The 25,210-nt window shown below is 42.2% G+C and overlaps 1 protein-coding gene across 1 annotated transcript in view; it reads right to left on the bottom strand.

The window, feature by feature from the left end:
* LOC148522216 (contactin-associated protein-like 2) overlaps positions 1-25,210 on the bottom strand; it is a gene marked incomplete at its 5' end in the record, with an annotated part of 88,581 nt that overhangs the window by 6,723 nt on the left and 56,648 nt on the right. The window contains one exon of the mRNA XM_088474264.1: positions 2,392-2,466. Coding sequence (XP_088330390.1) covers positions 2,392-2,466 — 75 coding nt within the window. The remainder of the gene's footprint in view (positions 1-2,391; positions 2,467-25,210) is intronic.

Genomic DNA, 25,210 nt, shown 5'->3' with positions numbered 1-25,210 from the left:
ATATACAAAATTTGGTAACTAATTATTAGAATGTACTAAATTGCTGGTCTATAAATTGAATTACATTTTTGTCCTGTGCAGGATATTATTTGTGTTTCATGTCTATCACCCTCTCTTCTTGTATGTGTGTATGTATATATGTGACACTGCGTGTGTGTGTATGTATGTATGTATGTATGTATGTATCTATGTGTGACCCTGCCTGTATGTATGTATGACCCTGCCATGTATATATATATATATATATATATATACACTGTATAAATATATATATATATATATATATATATATATACTGTATAAATAAAAATAGCGGTTATATTATATAGCACACACTTTGGGGGGAAGAGGGGGGGAAGGGTCGTAGCACGCTCGTGCTCCGGGCACCCTGGCCACATGCTACACCTCTCTATACACCTATCAACAATAACATTAAAACCACCTGCTAATATTGTGTGGGCCTCCTTGTGCCACCAAAACAGCTCTGACCCATTGAGGCATGTACTCCACAAGACCTCTGAAGGTGTCATGTGTTATCTGGAACCAAGATGTTAGTGGCAGATCCTTTAAGCCCTGTAAGTTGCAAGTTGGGGCCTCCATGACTTGGACTTGTTTTTCCAGCACATCCCACAGTTGCTTGATCAGATTAAGTTATGGGGAATTCGGAGGCCAAGTCATCAGCTTGTACTCTTTGTGATGTTTCTCAAACCATTCCTGAACAATGTTTGCAGTGGGGCAGGGCGCATTATTCTGCTGAAAGAGGCCACTGCCATCAGGGAATACCGTTTCCGTGAAGGGGTGTACTTGGTCTACAAGAATGTTTAGGTAGGTGGTACATGTCAAGTACCATCCAAATTAAATCCAGGACCCAAGGTTTCCCAGCAGAACATTGCCCAGAACATCACACTACCTCTGTTATCTTGCCTTCTTCTCACAGTGCATCCTGGTACCATGTCTTCCCCAGCTAAACAACGCACTCACACACAGCTGTTCACAACAAGAAGACATTATTCATCAGACCCAGCCACCTTCCATTGCTCCATTGTTCAGGTGTGATGCTCACACATTGTAGGCACTTGCAGTGGTGGATAAGATTCAGCAGGGTCATAACTAAGTGTGTGCGGGTGGTTCCGCTGCACAGAGAGCAGAGCCCTGTGTGCGGCACCGTGCACACCCACGGTCCCTGCATCTGGCTAGCAGGGTGCATGGAACTACACCCTGCAGCCAGAATCTCTGCAGCAGTGCCACCCAGAACAGCCATAGGAAGCTTCAGACATGTACATCGCTGCCCTTACAACCCTCAGACCTGGGTGTCAGCATGGGCACTGCACTGTGTTTTCTGACACCTTGCTATCATAGCCAACATTATCTTTTCAGCAATTTGTGCTATAATAGCTCTTCTGTAGGATAGGACCAGCGGGTTAGATTTGCTCCCCATGTGCATCAATAAGCCTTTGATGCCCATGACCCTGTCACCGGTTGTCCTTCCTTGGACTACTTTTATGTACTAACCACTGCTTACCGGGGACACCCCACAAAATGCACTGACCCAGTTGTCCAGCCATCACAACTTGTCAAAGTCATTCAGATACTTAAGCTTGCTCATATTTCCTGCTTCACATCAACTTCAAGAACTGAGGGGGTCATTCAGACCCGCTCGCGAGCGCAGGACGCTCGCAAGCGTGTCGATGTTACCCCACTGCGCATGCGCACGACGGAGGGAGCTCCGTCGTGCGCATGCGCGAGACCTAGCTAGCGACGGGGTAGCCGTCACTCCGGGTCTCGCACCAAAGGGGGCGTGCTTTCGATGTTGATTGACAGCACGCCCCCTTTGGTGGGCGTGCCAGGGGCGTGGCTGCCAGACGGAGGCGTTCCCATGGGAACACCTACCGTCTGAAGCCGGCCCCACTGACATCACTAGTGATGTCAGTAGGAGTGATTTTGGCTCTGATAGAGCCAAAATCACTCCAGGGCTTGCGGCAGCGAGCCCCTACCGCAGGGTCTCCGTCGCAAGCCCGATGGTCGCGATGGTCTTGACTATCGCGACCATCATCATGGACGCTCGCATAAGCTGTGGGTGGTCACCCACAGCTATGCGAGCGTCCAGGAGGACGCTCCATTTTCATGTAGGAGGGCCCTGATTCAGAGCGAGCGCTCTGGTCAGAGCCTCCGGCTCTGAATCAGGCCCTGAGTGTTCACTTGCTGCCCATTGACAAGTGCCATTGTAATGAGATAATAAATTTATTCACTTCACCTGGGAGTGGTTTAAATGTTATGGCAGATCGGTGTGTAAGCACTGAATGTTTAGTGGTGGTGTATAAATCAACTACATACACAGAAGCAGAAATAGTTCAAATATATACTTAAATAGAAATAATAATGTTAGTTTACCTCCAATAATTGCAGAATTCCTATTCACCCCATCTTTCATGGCTTGTCCTTCATTGTTTGGGAAATTAGCAGTTTCTGTTGTGAACAAAATTAAGATAATTGTAATCACTGAAGAAAAAAACAACTGACAGCTGTATTTTAGAGTAAAATAGGGTTGTAATTATCAATGGTCAACACACACAATGACTCAATTTAAGCAAATATTACATTTATTGCGTACGCTGCATTCCATGATTCAGACCAATAGCCCTTTAGCTGTTTCTGAACATGTCAATAATTTCTGGAAAGTGATAAAGGAGAGTAATAAACTACTAACCAATCAGATCCTAACTGTCATTTTGGCAAACACAGCCTTTAAGATGAAAGTTAGGAGCTGAGTGGCTGGTAGTTTATCACTTTTCAATTTATCACTTTCCAGAGATTAGTACATCTCCCCCGTCTAACCCCTGTTTAGATGCTTTTTTTCAACAACTACTGTATTTTATGTGTTTTATAGTTTAATAGAAGATAGAAGAGAAGACGTTGACAGTTGTCTAATCTGTGTGTTGCTGCCGGGTACTAAACAGTCTGTAAGTTCTTCTCTATAAAATCATCATTAACTTTAACAAGCTTGGACAAAGTCCTGAATCATCTGCTGCTAACATCTCAAGCTAAATCTGCCAGTTGTATGAAACATATACAGTTCATCAGTTGAAAAATCCATAGAATGGTTGTTGGTGACACACGTTGTAAAAGAGGCATTCTGGTGTATAGTATGAAATAATATACTAGTATTTAAAAAAAATAATTTAAACTAAAAAAGTTTCATAGTACAACTAACAAACTGTTAACTTCTGTAGGATAATCACAAAGTTAAACAAATCACAAAACGTAGAAAGAAAAGCACCAAGGATAGTTATGCTGCCCATCCACTAAACGATTAAGTTGAGCGACTGAGTGATAACGATCATTAGATCGTTTGCAAAAATGTCTAAAACGACCAGCAATGCGCGTGCCCGCTGGTCGTTTAGACATCTATCGTCATGCAAACATGCTGTCAACCTGACGATAATGTCAGGTTCAGCATGTTGCCAGATGATTGATGAGCCTGCACTGAACGACTCCTCGTTCAGTGTAGCTTATCACAGACATAGAAACGACTGCATGATTACAATGTCGTAATCGTGCTGTCGTTTCTATGGTCTGCTAGTGGATGGGCAGCATTAGAAATGCAAAGTTACTGAGCCCTTTTACTATGAAGCCTATTAATCCTTATTCCCAGATATTCAGGAGATGTCTGTTTCTACACGAATAACACACATTTTCGTACTAGGGTATTTAACAAAAGAGATATCCATGTATCGCTGAAAACCGCTGTCCCCATAGTTCTGTATAGAAACAGCCATCTTCTTCATTTTAATATGCTCTGAAAGTTTATCTTTTGGAGCTAGTTACCAATAACTAATATAAGTAGCTCTCAGCAATGGAAGGAGCTCTTTTTTTTTCAGCATTCAATTTTTATTGTTTCAAAAGTTTTTGGGGAAAATTATAGGGTACAGAAAAGAAAGGAAAAGGGGGAGTTAGGGGTACAGTAGTTGCAGTATATAAAACATCTAAGCAATAACATGTTATACTGAATAAAATACATAGCTATAGTACAGACTTTATCAGCTGTATATATTATCTGATAAACAGCATAATTATGTTTAAAGCTTTCATTGGTAAATAAGACTAAGCCTAAACATCCTGGCTACCTATATAGTCCAGTCTAATTATTAGATCTGGATAATCAACTCCTCCCATTACACTTAATGGTAAATATACTCCCCACTGCTCGTCATTCAGCTGCAGCTCACATCTCATTCTCTATCAAATCCTCCTCAAAGTATAAAGGTGCTTTTGAAAGGATTATTTATATACTTATAATAGTAGACAGCATACCAATTACAAAGCCACAGTGAAGGGATGATTAAAATAGTCAAGGGACAATGCAACTTCTGTATCTAAGTAACTAAACGCCTAAAACATTTACACAGTGGAAACAAATACATAGGCAGATATCAGTCTGAAGTTAATGTTTACTAGTCAAAGTAAAGTCAATGCTAATAAATTGTGACATCTATTTTCACTAATACCTTGGAATTTCATTACCTCAAATATTATTTAAGAAAAGAAAAAAAATATTGTGGCAATTTTGTTTTTACTTATATAAAGTGAAAATACATTAATACTGGGAATATGGGATCATTTTTACATTAATACTGGGAATAAGCCAGAAGTGATTAAGTGAAAGAAAAACAAAATGCTATATATATATATATATATATATATATAATATATATAATATATATATATATATATAAATATACACACACGAGTGCTGTTATTATTAACATGTACACGCGAGTGTAGCACCACCCTGGTTAGACTTGTACGCATTTCCAGATAGCATAAGGCTGTTATAAAATGTACATGTTGCTGATGACAGCATCAGCATATATCTTTTCTGTTTTAAGTAAATAATAAAAGAACATGTAGTTCCACAGCAGCTGTAATAGGAAAGAAAATTAAGAGGTAAACAAATGATTAAAGACAATTTTATTTAAATAAAGATCCTCGAAACTGCACTTTCCACCCCCTTTTTAAATAGGTTAAATTTCTTACTAGTTGGACCCCAGCTGGAATTGTTTTCTCTGACACAGCCCAATTGGAAATAAAATATAAACACTAATACAAGCTACGACTTGAAATTATATTGAACTCAACAGAAGGGGAAAGTCATTATCCACTCAGATGTGCGGCTGTCAGAACTAGCCGCATCATATAATGGATTTAATGTTGAATGTATCAAAATACACCTGCAAAACCGCAAATGTTCCAATGCATTATTTGTGTTTACATTCTGTTCGCATTCCACAAAAACCATAAGTTAAGCACCTAATAAGTATTTTGAATCCTTTGAATGGCACCTACATGACTAGCAAATTATATCTGCCTTTACTTACAAATCAAAATAGTTATTTAAGCTAAATCGGAGCTATTCAGTTTTATATATTGCTAAATGACTTCACATTAATTACTTTCTACCACATAAGATGGAAAAAGTAATAAAATGTAATACAATGTATAAACAAAAAAAATGTATTTATAGGCAGTAAATGCTAATTAGTAAAGATCTTAAGAAGGGTAGATAGCTTGATCCCTACTGTAATTTTATTTGGCCTCTTCTATTGGGATTTGCTTTGGTTGGACTGTAAACGCCATATTGTAAAACTGTTTTATAAACATTTTACATTAGTTTAATGGTAAGTTACTGGTTTAATTATATTTAAAAACAAAATAACTAAAAACTTTCTGCACTGGAACCCTTTAAAGTAAACCCAGCTTAGCTAATGACTACTGCAGCGTTTCATGGCATTACTTCATAGGAGATAGGGCCATGATGAAGAAATTCATAGCAAATTGCAGAATTACGCTTCCGTCCATCATGGCTAACACCCCCCTCCCCAAACAACCTCCCAGTACCAGGAGCAGTCTCTGCTTACTCCGTGCCTGATGTGCCACTGCTCTGCTATATAGCATCAAATGTTATTGGAGAGGAGGGGGTTTGCTAGCCCTGATGGCCCACCCCTCCCTGGATCCACCCTGCTTCCACCCACTTCCCTGGAAAAGTGGATGGAATTCTGCCAGGTTGTCTACTCTCCCAGGACTCCTCCAAATGTGGGTGTCTCCAGGACATTCCAAAAGAGTGGGAAAATATTGGACACACTTAACATCCCATAGCCTTAGCTCGGCCAGACAATTTCAAAAGTAATTGACAATCATGGGTCCATGTAGAATTAGACGTATACTGCAACCAAAACACAAGCACAAAAAAGACACAATCATGGAGAACTGCAACATTTATATGCCTGGATAAATAGTAGTATACGCATCAGATTGGACCAGGAGATGTGGATCGACAATGTTTGTAATTATTGCTAAAGTTACATCCACAATTTAGTACTTTAATGAAATGTCATATACATACAACAGTCTGTCTGTGTCTGGTCAGTGTTATTAATCTTATATATAAAACTCTGTTTGTTTATTTGTCTGACCGGTTATTCATTCAGACACCCTTGCACCAATTGGGATGAAATCAACACAAGGTGGTCCAGTTGGATCCTGGCCAAGTTTAAGGGGGGTTGGATCCTGGCCAGATTTAAGGGGGGTTAGGGGTCACGGTCGGACCTCCTGCTGGTGTACGCTGGGCAGAACTTTGACCGGGGGAGCCTGTTCTCGACCTTCCACTGGATGGATTTGTATGACATTACATAATAGAATTTAATAACTTGAAGATTTAAACCACTAGTAATTCAATAAATTAAAGTATAATGAAATAAAGCTGCAAATACAAAAAAAAATCAAATAGATATCTTTTTATAATGATTGCAAATATCAAATCAGAAGCACTGTAGCTGCGGATTGTCACCATAATTAGTTTAAAGCAGGGGTCAAGCACCCACAAGTGATACACCTCCTTTTTTTGTGTGGAATGCTTAAGAATGTTTTTGTGCGCATACACAGTACAAAATAAATTAAAATTGCAGCAAAAAGAATATGCTTATGTCCAACCATACAATAGTCACTCAAAGTACAGTAGGGTGTGTATTGCAGCTGATGGTAAAGTTAAGGAGGTCACTGGTGCATGCTCAGCTTTATCGTGTTATGTTTCAAATTTGCTTCATTTAAAAATATAGATTTATTTACACTGTTCAGTTAATTCAGAGTCAAGTGGTTTTGTTTTATTGACATTTTAATTGCTTTACTCTACTTTATCTTTCTTCATTTCATCTGTACTTAGTAATTGTGAAATCGCTTTCGGCTGTAAAGCAATGAGCATAGACTTATGTGTTGGATGAGCAGCCAAGATTTAACAAGTGGAAAGAGATTGTGAAAGACGTGCTATAGAGTGACAATGAGCAGAGAGCGCTGGTGTTTATGAATTCTCTGTTGTTTAGACTCTGAGCAAAGACAATTAAACTAAGGCACGATTCAAAGCACTAAAATGCATGGAGAAGGTTTATACAATCTTATTTAATGATACAGATGTGTCCAAGTGCATCTTACCACCATACGCTACAAGTCGCTTTAGGCATAACGCTTGAGCGCCCTGCAACTCTGTAGTGCTAAGCGACTTTTCATTCGACTTTTTATCTTCAAATGTGTCTGATTCGCAAAGCAGGTGTATCTTAATGCGCAATACTATATTACATTTACACAGTATAGAAGCAGCAGCAGCACTTTCGGGGCCCTGACTCTACAATGCGGGGGAGAAAGGACTCAGAGGCGGAGTTACACTCCTTCAGCTTGGAGCCCGGGGAACCTCCAATCAACTCCACCCCCGTGGTGTGTACAATGAGTTTAGCCAGTCTTCCCCTCTTGATTCACCCGCATTGTAGCCAGCCTCCCCTCCCCGCAACATGCATTGATCTTGTCAGTCCCCCCCCTGCATCTGGTGCTGCTTTAGCTAGACCCTGCAGTCACAGTGAGTGCTGCCAGCCTCCTCCATTGCAGCCCCATCCCTCTCTCCCCTCCCCTACAGTGTAGACAGCCCTCCCCCACAGCATATGCTGATCTAGTCAGCCTAGCCAACCAAACCGCCCACAGCCTGCGCAGCTGTAGCCAGCCCCCGCAGTCCCATTGAGTGCTGCCAGCCTCCTTTATTGCACCCACTCACAGTGTAACCAGCCTCCTCCCACTCTCCCTACTGCACTGTGTGTCATTGCAGCCAGCCTCCAACTCTACCTCCCCTGTGCTGTTGGAACCGCAGGAGACTTACACTCCCCTGACTCATTCCATAACACCAAGTGAGGTCAATGAGGTTATTACAATGGTCTTCTGCCTATGAAACAGCAGTCTGGAATTAGTTTAAATGAATAACTGTTCCTACAGTGATAAATAACACTGCTCTCCCTACCTGTTTTATATATATATACAGTCAGGTGCATAAATATTGGGACATTGGGCCTGATTCAGAGCTGAACGCTCTGACCAGAGCGCTCGCTCTGAATCAGGGCCCTTCTACCTATTTTAGGAGCGTCCTCATGGACGCTCGCATAGCTGTGGGTTGCCACCCACAGCTTATGCGAGCGTCCATGATGATGGTCGCGATGGTCAAGACCATCGGGCTTGCGACGGAGACCCTGCGGTAGGGTCTCGCTGCCGCAAGCCCTGGAGTGATTTTGGCTCTATCAGAGCCAAAATCACTCCCACTGACATCACTAGTGATGTCAGTGGGGCCGGCTTGAGACGGTAGGCATTCCCATGGGAATGCCTCTGTCTGGGCAGGCACACCCCCGGCACGCCCACCAAAGGGGGCGTGCTGTCAATCAACATCGACAGCACGCCCCCTTTGGTGCGAGACCCGGAGCGATGGAGAGCCCGTCGCTCTCCGGGTCTCACGCATGCGCAGTGGGGGACATCGACCCGCTTGCAAGCGTACTGCCACTCACGAGCGGGTCTGAATGACCCCCTTTGACAGAGATGTGACTGCTGACAAAAGCAGCAGAATAAATTCTGAAGTGTTTTGGGCAATATTATAAGCTCATATTCAGTCAAATGCTTCAGGACTCATTGGACGGTGCTTCACAGTGCAGATGGACAATGACCCGAAGCATACTGCAAAAGCAACCAAAGAGTTTTTTAAGGCTAAAAAGTGGAATGTTATGCAATGACCAAGTCAATCCCCTGACCTGAATCCAATTGAGCATGCATTTCACTTGATGAAGACAAAACTGAAGGGAAAATGCCCCAAGAACAAGCAGGAACTGAAGACATTTGCAGTAGAGGCCTGGCAGAGCATCACCAGAGATGAAACCCAGCGTCTGGTGATGTCTATGCGTTCCAGACTTCAGGTTGTAATTGCCTGCAAAAGATTTGCAACAAAGTATTAAAAAGTGAAAGTTAGATTTAGGATTGTTTAGTTTGTCCCATTACTTTTGGCCCCTTAAAAAGTGGGAGGCACATATAGAAACCGTTGTAATTCCTACACCGTTCACCTGATTTGGATGTAATTACCCTCAAATTAAATCTGAAAGTCTGCAGTTAAAGCACATCTTGTTTGTTTCATTTCAAAGCCATTGTGGTGGTGAATAGAGGCCAAAATATGAAAATTCTGTCAATGTCCCAATATTTATGCACCTGACTGTATATATATATGATTATAGAGCGGCGCACTGGTTCAAGTCTCAAAGTATATTGTGCTTTAGTGCAAAATGTTATTGATGAATGTTTAAAATTCGTTTGGTGCTATCAACGTGACACTTTAATCCTCTTGGTGAAGGTGGCAGCAGTCTTCCCGCATTCCCGAGTAGCAATCAGGAGTGACGTAATCTGGAAATGAGGATTGGAAAATACATGCGCCCGATAGTGTAGTAATTTTTAAGTGAAGTGCACGTGCTCAAGATATAAAATGTGCATACCAAATGAAAAAACTTTTAGGCTTATCTGTAGTGCTTTACAGAGATTCCACGTGGTGGGGTGGACCAGGAGTTCCAAACAGCCGGAAAAGCTTAATGGGAAGGGCTCAACCAGAGCCAGATGAAAACACAAATATAATGTAGTATTCCTTCAAATAGCTATTAGCCTGATTTTAAGTATATTGCGTACCACAACAATACTTGAGTAGCTGCATATAATGCCATGAGTCCTGTTAACTCCTTCAAAATCCCTTTTTGGCCCCAGTAGTGCATGACTCCCACCAGCACTACAACTATACAGAGGGAAGAAAATGCTCCTACACTGCTGTTGCATAGAGCTGACCTGAATCTACTTGCATACATTCTACTGGGGCCAAAAAAGGATTTTGAAGGAGTGAACAGAACATATATATAATATGTAGCGGTGCAGCTTTTTTCATTGAAAGTTTCATTGTGGTTCATATACAGACTCAGGTGCACGTAGATATACAAGTGTCACATATCAAATTACTGGTGCGTTCTAGTCGCATCACATTTCGACTTAGATGCATTTTTGGCGAAAACAGATGAAAAAAAGACGCCCGGTGCTAGCAGAGTCTCACGGGACCTGGCGGCTCACTCACGCCAGCCAAGTCGCTGCATGGCGTATTGAGGTTTGATGTATGAGGACACACACTGCGACACTCTCTGCATTACATGGCGGGCACTACAACACTGCATTAAATGGGGTTCATTGCAAAACTCTGCAATACATGGCGAGCACTGCAACACTACATTATATGGTGGACACTGCGACACTCTGCATTACATGGCGGGCACTGCATGCATCAAATTAGCAGCCCAAAGTCGCATGGATCTGCATCAATGGGTGAACACGAACGGTAAAAGATTAGCAGGAAATGGGCTGCAACTGGATTAGGAGTCACACTAAACAACTAATTTTCAAAGGGATATAAAGGGCTTGTCCTTTTTTTTTTTTACGAAGTTGAAGAGTTGGAATGGGGGGCATATCTTGCCTTCAGGCAACTAGGATGAAGTTACGCCACTGTCCACATGCATAAAACATGACACCAGTTGTGAACACAAGATATTGCCTATTGACCTTGATAGAGATACCTAATCAAGAGATCAACTTCATAATGGCCAACGTGGAATATATATTAAAGCATAACTACTTTTGGAACAAGGAGGAATATTACAAACAGCTGAAAGGGCACATCCTTAGCACCATGTAATGCAAACTTGTTTGTCACTAGATGGGAAGAGAAAACCATTTGGTAAAACAACAGATTTTGAGAAATCATCATATGCTGGCATTTTTATACTAATGTGTTCCTCAAATGGAATGGCTTGAAGAAAGATCTAAAATAATTTATCAAATACATGAATACCAATAAAATAGGCCTGGAGTTCACCACCACCACAAGTCAGGGCTGTAACTAGGGGGGTGCAAACGGTACTATTGCACAGAGCGCAGGTCCCTGGGGGTGGCAACATCGCTACCCCACTGCACCTGCATGTGGGTTGCAGGGTGCCTGGTACAGCAACCTGCAACACCACTGCAGAGCCACCCAGAATGTCCAAGGGATGACCCAGGCAGGTACACTGCAGCTTGTTGAGGTGACCGGAGCATCCTTAGGATTCACTTCCTAGAGCTAGCAGCCCAACCCCTACACATGACATCATGGGTTTAGGGGCATGACCCGCACAGGACGCACTGTACCAAAAAAAAAAATCACTGTTAATAAAGAGTACTTTTAATAAATCCTTCTTATCCCATTATATAACAATGGACACCTTAACAGGAGGTGCCTGCTCTTTTTATTTCTTCTTCCTATAGAGGACTTCCATTTTTAGAAAAACAACATTAAAGTTTTTAAAGTATAAAACGCATCACTATTGGTTAACAAGCCATCCTTGAAAAAGTGGTACAAATGGTACGAAACATGTTGGCTGGCCAGGATAAGAACCGGAGGCCAGCAGCGCCAAAGCAGAAGCAGAGTGACGACCCCATTGGTCACCCACGGCCAGGCGCACTTCCCCGACCAAAGAGAACCAGTGCGAACAACAGCCTCCAGTACACCCGGATCGCCAAAGGTAAAGGTAGGGAAAGTGCAAACAAAGGGTGAGGTGCTATACCTACGTGATCAACTGCAGCTGACACCACAAGGGATTCCTGTTAATCCCCTCAAATGTAAATCAGGAAAAAAGAATGCAGTTTGCAATTATAATAACACATCAAAATAATTAATATATATCCCAAAAAGTGTTACAGTAATAACATTTATTAAACATCACAATAGATTAAAGGTATAAAAGTAGAAGTTAGATTTTGACTGCAGTCATAAACCGTAAAATAACACAAAATCATGTTTGCCAACATTGTTGTTGAACCCATCTGGGAGGGTGCGGCCAGATCGGAATAGTCGGAGAGCGTGGCGCTCCATAAGTGTGCGTGGCGGAGTCGGCATGCCTTATTACGGGCGGAGCGGTGGTCATGACCGTGGGATCGCCTCATCAGGGCCCCGCCCTTGCTACACAATGCCTAGATTATGGCATTGTGAAGCAGGGGGTGGGTCCACGAAGATGAGATTTATTGCGAATTGTGTCATCTGCCCCCTGCTGTCTGGGTGTTTGAGTTATGGTGCGGAGGGGGGTCCGATGATGGCGCGGGGGGGGCAGGCGTGGTAGGTGGTTGGCTGGGAGCGCTTGTCCACCTTTCTGGGTGGCCGGTGTGTCACCTGATTTTGTGACAATTGTTACTGATTCATATACTGTGTGTAACACATTCTGGTTATCTGATTGGCTACAGGTTGATCTATCCCCATCCATTTCATTTTCAATATGGCAACACACTGACAAGAAGGAGAAGATGGATTATAAACAGGCTGTGATATATTAGTTAAACAGAGAGCTGCTGTAGATTTGACGTTTTTCTTAAACTATATATTATTAATCACATCTGTGTTTTTATGGAGGACACAAGTGTCAGAAACAAGCAGGTAGTATGGTTTGTACTGCTACCAAATGAGGAGTTAAAGATTACCCACTTTAACTGCTATATATGAATTTAAAATGGACAAATGAGTATAAATACATTTGGCAATGATAAGATAGTAATCGTGACTGATAAAGTTATTCCAAGCAAATCTATGCAATACAATCTAATCATTCCACGAACTAATAAAGCACAGCAACAAAATATTGTTTCATGAAAGCATCAGTTGAATAGATCATATTATACAACATTTGCTATCAATGAAATCTAATCAAATTCCATCCTCATCCCTCTGTGACCTCTATTTAATTTCAAGATTAGTGCGACTGTAATCAATGTGTGCTTTGGGCTCTACTTCACCGGAGACTGGCATAGCCTCCCTACTTAGGAACGGACATCTATTAATTATATGATGATTATCTCCCAGCACTGCTAAATCTTTCAGCCAGTGCTAGACAAGCAAGAGAAAGCTTGTCTACATTCTTCCACGATCAATAAAGTTTGGTCTTTAAATGAATGTGCATGCAAATACACTCATGTGCTTTAACAAATCATTCATGAGTTATATAATGTGACCCTTAAATCTAGCTGTGTTTTCCATTCAATAGTTCTGCCAAATATTTTACAAGAAAGGGTAAGACATGTTCCTTACACATATCCAGACTAATATCCTGCAGCTATTGGGCCTGATTCAGAGCCGCTCGTAAGCGGCCGCTCGTTCGCTCCGAGCGATGTTTGCCCAACTGCGCATGCGTACGGATCGTTATACGCATGCGCGAACCAGTCAGTGCGGTCGAAATTCATGTGCTCGCAAAATAGCGAATGCCTGATAATTTGAGTGGCAGGAGTAGGCGTATGTGGGTGGTAACAGGGGAAAGTGCTCGAAAACGGGGAGTGGAGATCCGAACGCAGGCGTGCTTAAAGGTCAAAACGGGCGTTTTATGGGTGTGCATAATTAAAACAGCAGCGTCATTGACCACGTCACTGGGTTATTTTATAGCCAGAACTGCTCGCAAAATTGTGGTAGGAAAAACCAACCCCAAGAATAGCGAGCAGTTCATACCCTGGTCGATGTACTCGATTAATCTTATAAATAGAAGACATGACGTAGGATGCGAGCGGCCAGGGGGCGTATTTTTTCAAAAAACGACCGCAAGTTTTGTTCGCTCGTTCAGACCTAGAGGAGTGAACAGACCGCAAAGAGCGAACGGTTCATTTGAATAGCCACCCCTTGTTTTAGAACGAACGACCGCAAATAGCGAGTGGCTCTGAATGAGGGCCATTATACCAACAATGCAGGGTCATGTAAAAAAAATTGCAGGACTACTTCTCCTGTCTTTAGATATAGCTGCAAACAGGGCTGGCAATACTATCAGGCAAACCTAGGTAGTTGCCTAAGGGAGGAACCAATAGTTACTGTAGGTCAAATCATTTCATTCATCCAGTGACTTAAATTGCTCCATGGTGCCCTTACACAGAGAGCGCCAGTGGCTGGCACAAAGGAGAAGCAGCAGCTTCTTACAGTACATGTGAAATGGCTGGCTGTTGACCATTTCTGCCTGTGATGGGTTGGGAGTGTGTCGCATGACATTGATGTCACAGCAAAGTGCTACACTCCCATTTCAACAAGCCAATAATGCCACGCCCAAAGTAAGAAGCTCCTGAATGAAGGGTGTAGGAGGGGGCACCATTTTCAGAGGTAGAGTGTGTGCGGTGGGAGCAGCCTGGTTTTGGGCTTCAAATATCTTTGAAAAAGAGGTGACTGTTGGGGAGTATTTAGTGGGAGCTTTAGTGACTATGAGGTTTATTTGCTAAGCAGTGTTAGGAGACAGAGTGAAAAGTGATAAGAAAGTGATAAGGTGCCAGCCAATCAGCTCCCAACTGTCATTTTTCAAACAGCCTATGAGATGACAGTTGGGAGCTGATTGGCTGGCACCTTATCACTTTCTTATCACTTTTCACTCTGTCGCCTAACACTGCTTAGTAAATAGACCCCTATGTTAGATGAAGTAAAGTGATCTTAGCATGGCATCCAAAGGAGAAACAACATCAGTAAAGAGTGACAGCAGGCAGCAGTGTGTACTCCATGACCGAGATATCTGTGTCCTGATTGGTAGTATAAGATGCGAGCATCCAGCCTAATAAATGCAGTCACAGAGCAGGATATCATACAGTGCATCTTATTTTTCTCATTTTCATTTATCTATAAAGCACCACAAAAATCTACAGCACAGTACAAAAGGAAAATATGTTTAATGATCGGTGCATTTGAGAAGAATCTGTACTGCACATGTGCCAATCACTGACTGCGATGGTAGTCGCAGTCTTCTGTACTACGCAGCACGATTGACATGCTGCGGCTGTTTGGGGATGGAGACGGAGCGGTGACGGACAGCGTTCTTGAAAACGGGGACGTGTTGGTTCCGCTTTCAAGGCACGTTGAGGCCAGGGTCTACGTCTTCTGACACAGATTTCCTGGCCCCGGCAGAGTAAAAAAACTGTCCATCCTGTATACCAGAGGGTTACTCAGATGGTGATGTTTTTCTCAGATGATCTGATGCTGCATCCTCGGATCACAGAAGCTTGCAGGAGGCATCTATTTACACAAAACGCCTTCTGCAGCATTAGCATATTTACACGCAGCAGCTGCCCCAAAGACACAGCTGCTGTGTGTAATGCGTATAACTCTGCATCACGCCCATAGTACATAAGACATAGAGGTCCAATATGCAAAATACAGGAGAAACAAAACCAAGATGTTGAATATTTAAGAAGTATTTAATAAAACCTAAATATTAACCAATAAGCATAACACAGTATTGGTAAAAGGCAAAATACAGAAAAAAACTATACTGTGTAGTACAGGGCTATAACAACAATAAAAGAATGAACAGGTGGATCAGGTGGGAGTGGACAAAAAACTAGAGAAGAAAAGGAATTACTCAGGCAATTGACTACCAAGCAGAGGAGGAAGGTGATAGGGTCAGATGATTCATCCTTCATCATGTTCTCAACAAATGGAGGAGACCCCCAGCCTGAAGAACTCTCAGTCCTGAGTGCTAATTGCTACCTTCTAGTGGAAACATATGTTTGGTCGACCAATGCTTTGATAAACATGACACATGTCAGTAACCATAGCTGAACCTAGTCAAGCAATAATGAGATATTCTTGCCTGAAACAGTGTATTCCAACAACAGTCTGGCATCAGTGACTTTTCTGAACGTTGCTCCTTCACATCTGCACAATTCCAGATATTGGTAAACCGGGATTTGTTTAGGAAGCCGGCGGCCGCAATACCGACCGCCGGCTTCCCGACTCCTCAATCCCAGCTAGGGTTACATGACAGGCGTTTAAAATCTAGACGCCTGTCATTACTACGCTGGGAGACCGGCACCCGGCATCCTGATCGAAGGGATGCTGGACAGCCGCGGGGCGGAGGGAGGGTTAGGTTTAGGCTCCCGGGAAGGTGGGGACTTAGGGTTAGGCACCCCCCGGTGAGGGTTAGGCTAGGGGAAGGGGGAGTTAGGGTTAGGCACCCCCGGGGGGAGGTTAGGGCCGGCGGTATTACATACCGATTCCGGTAGACCTAATGCCAATGCTTATACATGCCGCACTATAAACACCTGGTGACTAAACACCCTATTCATTGGTTTTATCTTTCTTATTGCTTTTATGCGAGTCAGGGCCGGTGCAAGGCTTCCAGGCACCCTTCTGCCTGCGCCCCCCCTCCCTTGCACAGGTGGAGTGCCGTATACATTTTGTGTGGGTTGGGAATCAGAATCCCGACAGTGGCATCCCGACAGTGAGAATCCCGACACCCATAAGGACAAAAGAAAAGTCTAACCCATACTCCTACCCCTCCCTCCCCGGTGCCTAACCCTAACCTCATATATACATACACACACACACACACACACACACACAAACACATAAATACGTATATACAAATCAACATACACACACACATATATATATATATATATACAGTATATATACTGTATAGAGTATATACACAGTATATATATATATACATGCAGAGTATATATATATATATATATATATATATACCTATATGCTTCTAGTTACAAATGGCACCCACTTCACTTGTACAGTTTCCCCAGCACACTTATCTCTGAATTGCAGCCTGTGGTCCACGGACTGTGTTTGGAGACTGAAAAGTCCCCCCGCCCCCCCCGGGGGAGAAGCCATCAGGCTGTAGAGTCTGTGTGGCTTGGGGGTCAGCATCAGCACAGGGAAAATCAACAGGAAACATTGAAGCCGCTGCCCTCTGGAAGATTGGATGTGGAGCAGTAGAGTGGGCCGGACGGTAACACAGTGACGTCGCCGCCTGCCGCAGCCTCTCGCTGTATGCGTTTTTTTTTTTGCCTTCTCTGGGGGTGGGAGGGGGGAAGAGGGTGTAGATGGGTGCCCGCCCTTGGGGTTTCACTGGGTCTCTCAGCCAGCAGGAGTGGCTTCCTATAGAGGGAAGACTATGCCCTCTTTCCAAGGCAGCCACTGCGGGCCGCCCCTCAGGTCCGGCGCCCTTAGGCAGCTGCCTAATGGAAGCGCCGGACCTGGTGGGAGTACTGCACGGTATTGATTTATTGAAAAAAGGCAACACAAAGGATGAAAAAAACTAAGTACAGAGGAAATGTTGTGGGGCACATAGCTAATATAAACAAACAATAGAGATATGAATGCATGTTCATATTTACACCTATGTATGTTCATATAAGTAGCTGTACAAATAATATCATTATTAGTTAAATAAACTTTTCATAGCAAGTAGTAATATACATTGGAAAGGATGATAGTTACATTTAATATATTACATTGCAGCCACTAGGTGGAGTATTTCCTGTATTCTCATAGCAGTGTTGTTCTATGAAAAATAAGTATCTAAATACAGAAACAAGCACCACTTAGTGATTGCTCATCACATTATACAATATGATTACAAAAACAAGTCGGATGTATGAAATCTGCTTTGTATAAGTTTAATTGATGCTATAATATTCCTAAACTAGTTTGACATACTTGCCAACTCTCCCTCATTGTCAGCGAGACTCCCTGAAATAGTAGCAATCTCCCTGAACAGTCTGCCAATCTCCCTGATTGCACCTTACCCCCATTATATAGCTGTTATATTGAAAAAAAACCAGAGCTATATATATTCAAATGGGATCATTAGTATAATTTCCCTGCATTGGTTATAAGGCACAATGATCCCTATGGCTACATGCATTTTCTAAAAAGTATCAGTGTGTTTTCATCAACAAAGAGATCTTCCCAACTGCTTTAGGGCTCGTTTACATGTGGATGTAAGTCAGGTTTATGACACGTGTCTTAGATGTAGCCGTACACGTCCACTTTACCGCCTCGCTCATAGGTGGTGCTTTCACAATCTCCCTGAAATGCTTTTTCAAAAGTAGGCAATTATGACTTTTATCCTGAGTTCACTTTCTTACTGTGAGTGACAGTAATAATCGTCATACTATATATACATATATGTTTGTGTGTATATAAAATCATGTATAATATATATGTACCATATGTCTCTTTTGATCACTGGGAGTGAGAAAAGAAAGTATTTTTGGAGACTTTCATGTGATACAGGGTCCCTCCCGGGGTCTCTCATGTATGCTTTGTATTCAAGGAGAACACATTGTTGACAATAGATCTGTGGGATAGTATTTTCTTTAAGCAGCAGGGGGCTGCTATGAAAGCATTTGTAAAGCTATTTCTTCTTCTGTTATTTTCACACTGGTCCAGCAATTAAATGTGGTGTTTTAATTTGCAAAGTCTACAAAACAAGGAGATACTTGACCTATACATCCTATCTATTGCAGCAGGCTTTTCTAGGTCTATTACAAATCAATGATGGGTAAAATGAACCTCAGATCATACAATTTCCTGGGAAATGGAGAAGCTAATGATAATTCTATCCGTGTGTTTTCCTTGGCTCTCTTTGGCACCACTTTATAATTGACAGCAGTTAGCTATAGACCCTCACACTTCATTTCTAATTGTGTTTAGCCAAAAGTAAAACCAGAATAATGTTCTCTGCTGAATCATGTGATTGTCTGCATAATCTCATGCAGTGATTCTCAAACTCTGTCCTTAAGACAGAATAACAGTCCAGCTTTTAAGGATATCCATGCTTGAGCACAGATGGTTAAATCGAAATGACAAGTATTTATTAAGTCACCTGTACTCGAGCATGGATATCCTTAAAAGCTGGACTGTTATATCCCTTTCAGACATACGACCCGGGAAATTTCCTGCTCAGACCCGGGAATTTCTCCTGTGCAAATTCCCGGGTATTTGATCGAGACCCCCCTTCCACACTACAGCTTCTACCCGGGAAATTCCCAGGTAGACCCTTTCAGACACAAGCAGGGTTTTTTTCGTTTATAATATTACCTGCCTCTCCTCTGCCCTTCCTAGCCTATTCCCTCTCCGGCTGCTGCTGATGATGTTATCATCATGCAGCAGGCAGCTGACCAATCACTGCAGCCATTTTTATTATCATTATTAAATTGTTTAAATCTGCCCTGGTGGTCCAGCGGGACTGCGAGCGGCCCGCTGTGGCAGAGACCCGCCGGCGGGTGTCACCGGCGTCCAGCGTGGGTTCTATGTACACAGCCACTGGCGCAGGGAGTGACGAGCAGCAGCGCTGAGTGTCCTATAGGACGCTCTGCGCTGCCAACTCAAAGCAGCAGCACTGAGCGCCCTATAGGACGCTCTGCACTGCCAACTCAAAGCAGCAGCGCTGTGCGTCCTATAGGATGCTCTGCACTGCCAATTCAATGTAAAAGCTGCTTGGTGCAGCCCGGGAGTAAACTACCGGGTAGCACCATTCAGACATAAGCAAGGTAATATTCGCGGGACTTAAGTACCAGGAAATTCCCTGGTCGATTGAAGGGTCGGTTACCCAGAAATGTGTTCCCGTGTAGGTACCTTTCAGACATACGCGGCAACCCGGGAATTTGGCTGAGGAGGGGTGGATGGTGTGTCCCCCATCCACCCCTCCGCTCACATCCCTGTCCCCCACTTACCTGGCCACTGCAGCCACCTCCGGCTCTGGCTGCTGCTCTGACACTGTGTTGTCCCGGCAGAACAAAGTAAGGTTTAGGGGAAAAAAAAAAAAGATTTTTTTTCTTTTTCTAAACTTCGCTGTGTACTACCAAGAGAACACAGTCTCAGAGCAACAGCCGGACCCAGAGGAGGGACCAGAGAGCGACGGAGTGAGCCGAGGATGACCTGCCAAGCTGACAGCAGGTAAGTGTAACCCGCTGTACGCCACCTCAGAGTGGCATAAAGTAACACCATCAAATTCTGAAAATACATACTGTAATTTTTGGAATTTGATGAATAGCATAATTTCCATATGGGAGTGTGAAAATTAATACAGACGGACTTGACCAGGAGATATCAGTGATATATCCTGTATTAAGTGTCTTCATGAATACTAAAATAACGGTAATTAAGGAAAATGTCCTTAAAAATGTTATTTTAGTGTTGATGAATAAGCCCCACAATCATTTGCACTCTTTTTTTCTGCTGCCTCCTTATTGAATGTTTTTTTTTCAATTTGCCTGCAGCACTAAGGGTTAATGGTTCTGCATAGCACAGCAACGCTGTTATACCAAGGTGGTAAGAAACTAGCAGTATGAGTTGACTGTAATAATGTTGCTTTTTCTATCTATATTCATCAACCCCTGGAAAGGGATGGGTATGGGATGCCAGCGCTCAGGATCCTGGTGATCAAAATCCGATGCCGGCATCCCGACAGGATTAGGATACCAACAGCTGTCGGTAGGTATCCTAACCCTCCCCCTCTCCCTACCATAACCCTCCCTCCCCGGTGCCTGAACCAAACTTCCCCCCAAGTGCCTAAACCTAACCTCCCCCTCCCGAACCCTAAACCTAACCTTCCCCCGCTAGTGCCTAACCCTGACCCTTCCCCTAGTGCCTAACTCTAACCTTCCTCCCAACCCCGCTACTTACCTTCTGGATACAGGCGGTCAGGATGCCGGTGCCGGAATTCTGATAGGTGTCGGGATTCCAGAGCCGGTATTCTAAGCACTGGAATCCCCTTGGAAATATTGCTGACATCACAAAGTGACTTTGACCTACAGTCAGTTCTGCTCTAGTCCAGAGGTCATGTGAGTTTGGATCTAATGTTAGAAGGTATCATCTTTGCTCCTAAGAATGTGACACTATTATCAATAATTTTATTTTCTGAAAAATGAGTGAAATAATCAAACTCACCTAAATTGTAATTTTATTGCTTTCCTTATAATAAATAATTGTCCTGTACATAATTTCATTACTTTTTCCATGACCATGGCGACCATCTTCCTTTTCTTATGCCTATGGCCCTGATTCAGAACCAGACGCTCTGACCAGAGCGCTCGCTCTGAATCAGGGCCCACCTCCATAAATATGGAGCGTCCTCCTGGACGCTCGTATAGCTGTGGGTCACCACCCACAGCCTATAGGGGGCGTGCAGGATGATGGTCGCGATGGTCTTGACCATCGCGACCATCGCCAGTGCGAGCAGAAGCCTGCGGTTGAGTTTCTCAACCGCAAGGCCAGGAGTGATTTTGGATCTATCAGAGCCAAAATCACTCCCACTGACATCACTAGTGATGTCAGTGGGGCCGGCTTCTGACGGTAGGCGTTCCCTTGGGAATGCCTCCGTCTGGCAGGCACGCCCCCGGCATGCCCACCAAAGGGGCCGTGCTGTCAATCAACATTGACAGCACGCCCCCTTTGATCAGACACAACAAGCGAAGGAAAGTCCTTTGCTCATCGCGTCTCGCGCATACGCACGACGGAGCTCCCTCCGTCGTGCGCATGCGCAGTGCACACCATCGACCCACTTGCGAGCGGACAGCCGCTCGTGAGTGGGTCTGAATCAGGCCCTATATCTTCTGGTGCACGGGCTTTGCTAAAAATAATACCTTTTTGATAGAAATTATGGGTTTGTTTAGTGAGAGTAATGTAGGAACAGTTACATCAGATCCATTGTAAATCCTTCACTTATCATGATATCCTAAGATTACAACAAACCACAGTGCCAATGAATTATCATGCTTTAGAATGGTGGCATGGGTGTAATTTCAGGATCATTTCCCAAATCATTCCACTGTTTCTTCCATGTGAGCTTGGAAAGTGTTTGCATAAATCTGCTTGAAGGAGGAAGTCATTCTGAGACAGTTCTTACAACTCAGTCAACCACAGAATATGTAAATGTAATCAGTCTAAGCTAATTTACTGTGTCTAATGAACAAAGAAAAATGACTGTGTTGGCAGAATGCCAAGCAGGAAACATCACGATTGTGGTTGCCAACAGACCATAGAAAAGAAATCTTATTTTTGCTTCTTGAGGGAATAACTGCTATGGATAGCATGTCATGTGAAATGTTATGTGGTATAATTATTTAATCCATGTATTCCTGGAAGTTGTGAAATAAATTGCAGGGCAATACATTGACGACATAAAGTTTATAAACTTGAATTTTGAGCCATAGTTAGAGGTGATTTCCTCAGTACATGTGACAAATTATTTTTTTGTGTACTGTAAACTGATGCCACATAAGCAAAAGTGTAAGAACAAACAAACCCAACTTGGTTACATGCACGCTCAGACTTTAAGCAACATCTTTTTATTTTTTATTTTGCACCACTCTCCATGATTAATCACATTCTACAACTATTTTTTATTATTGCTTAATTTTAATTAGAATCAATCATATTTCAGCTAAAGTTCATCATAAAATACAGCAATCCTGTATTATCTGCAGATTGTACATAAGCTGATTTGTGTAACTGAAGCTCCATGTATTATGCCTTACCTATCATCCCTGCCTCAAATGTCCAGTTTCATCTACATAAGTGCAGGAGCATAGCAGCTACTACTGACAGTCCCCTAGTCTTCTGAAAGCAGGTGCAACATGAGATAGAGAATATATACAAGATGCTGGTGCTGAAGCTAATAGGCATAGTTAGCATGTTTGTACTGCAATTTCAAATAATAGTGACTGTTAATGTAATGGCAGAAACTGCTGGTTATAATAATGTTAGGTATTAGCAATTGTAATAAAGATTAGTACTGATGGTTGTAGTATTGCTGGGGACTTAATTTGATTATAATAGTGCCATAGGTGGTAATATTGGTTTGCAGTTATGTTTATTATTAGAGATGAGAAACCTTCTGTGCTTTGGTTCACAGCGTAATTTATGATTTTTGCCCAACAATTAGATTTCCAGTAAATAAATACATTAATCTTCTATTAATAGCTCACACAAGAACAAATAGTTGTAAGCATATAAAAAAAAGTTTATATATTTGCTGAATATGCTGATATTGTTATGGTTGCTAGGTTTACAGATATTTTTTGTTATGTTACTTGAATACTAAATGTTGAGACAATTTTGTTCAGAAACAACATTTTCTTATACAATTTTGTTTACATTTTTTTAAAATATCACTTATGTATGTGCAATCTCATTTGTCGATTCATTTCAAATGACACAATTGTACCCAAATTAATCTATAATCTCATTACTGCTCATGCATCGCTTTTAATGACAAAGGCTGCAATAGTATATAGTTTATTTTTGTATAAAATTTAAATGTGAATAATCATCACCATAATATCCAACGTAGCCCAAAAGAGTATCCTGCAGCAATGGCTCTCCCCTCATCCTCCTTCTCTTAGTATGTTCAAAGACAAACTCTTTTTATATTTAAAATGGATTGGGTAGAAGACTCTCTCCAAAAAGAGCTCCGAGTACAAAAGTTCTTTGAACATGGGAACAATTTATCTATTTACAACCTAATTAAATCAAAAACCTCATACTAACATGCTTCCAACCCACAAAATGGTTACAATCTCAATTAGCTAATGATAACCATAGATCTCAATCATGAGGTATGACATGTGCTTCTTGACTTCTCACTATCATACATCATAGTTGGTCCCGTGTCCTGGTTCCGCTGCATCAACTTGACCTATTCCCCGCTCTTCCCATCACCTCCCTCCTAACTATTTCTTTATTTCCTTACCCTATCTTAATCTCTCCCTTCTTCTTTTCCTTTTCTTCTTTTCTCATAAAACAAAACATAAACAGTTGACTCTTTAAGCTTATTCATATCTTTATTGATGAATCATTGTTTTTGTTGTGTTTATCAACAAAAATTACAAAATTGAAGACACAGTTTAAAAATCTTTCATGTTAACTGTTCTCATGAGGAGTATGTATTAAGTCATGGACTTTTTCTTCCAGTTTGTTTGATTACTATGTCAACACAAAGTATAACAAAAGACAATCAATCTTAATTCCATTTTTGTATACTGGTATCTCAAATACATTATGATTATAGCCTCTGTAACTGTAAGACTATGTTTATCCTGCCTCCATACCTTATGGAACGTTTTGTATCTTATATTCCTTCATGACTGTAAAATTTTCTTTGTCTCAATAAAAAATATTGATATAAAAAAAAAAATGTAAATGTAGTTTAGCACTGTATTACCAAAAGGGAGACCTACAGTAGGAGAAGGGTCACAGAGTGGAAATTAATTATTTATGCTATATCAAATGATGACTGACACACCCAATGCTACAAGATAGATAAGTTTCCTGATTGTTGTCATCTGATATTCCTGCGCATGATTCATGCCAGGAATAATGTCTCAATTGGCACTGACCATGGCTAAAGTATAATTCTACAATTCTAACTCTAGGCCTGCATTAGTATCGTTGCCAGGGGCAACTGAGCTGGTGCATCTAAGCATGCCATGAACAAAACTATGTCAGATTAGAAGACTACAGTCCTCATCATGTTAAGTTAACTAAATTTCATAAGATTTTGGCTATTTTAATATACTTCAATAAATATTCACTTACAAAGTCCAGAACTTACAAAGTCCAGAACATAGATGATAAAAATTGCATTTGGCTTGCATAATAAAATAAGTTTTAGCGCTCAGACAATATTAGGAGCAAACATTTCCAGAGACAAAAATATTAGGGATAGTTGATCATACCTCCCAACTGTTCCGCTTTCGATGGGACATTCCAGCTTTTCAGGGATAGTCCCATGGTCCCATCGATAGGCCGCAGTGTCCTGTCGGGATAGGCGGCCTTTGGGGGATAGCACTTTTACCGCTGTTGTTCTGCTTAGCACAGTAGCGGGTGATCAGATGCCATGTGCAGGGCATCTGTTCACACTACAGGGAGAGTCCAGGGGCAGCCTAGCATCTCCCGGAGTGCTGGGCACACACCCAGAGTGATGAACACGGGGGTGTTCCACAAGGCCATGACCCCTTCCCCAAGAGATCATGCCCCCTTTTTGGACGCGTA

The sequence above is a fragment of the Taudactylus pleione genome, unplaced genomic scaffold, assembly GCF_031769625.1.
Source record: "Taudactylus pleione unplaced genomic scaffold, aTauple2 ptg000150l, whole genome shotgun sequence".
Taxonomy (NCBI): domain Eukaryota; kingdom Metazoa; phylum Chordata; class Amphibia; order Anura; family Myobatrachidae; genus Taudactylus; species Taudactylus pleione.
The sequence above is the reverse complement of the archived record's forward strand: the minus strand, read 5'-3'. Positions and strand labels throughout refer to the sequence as shown.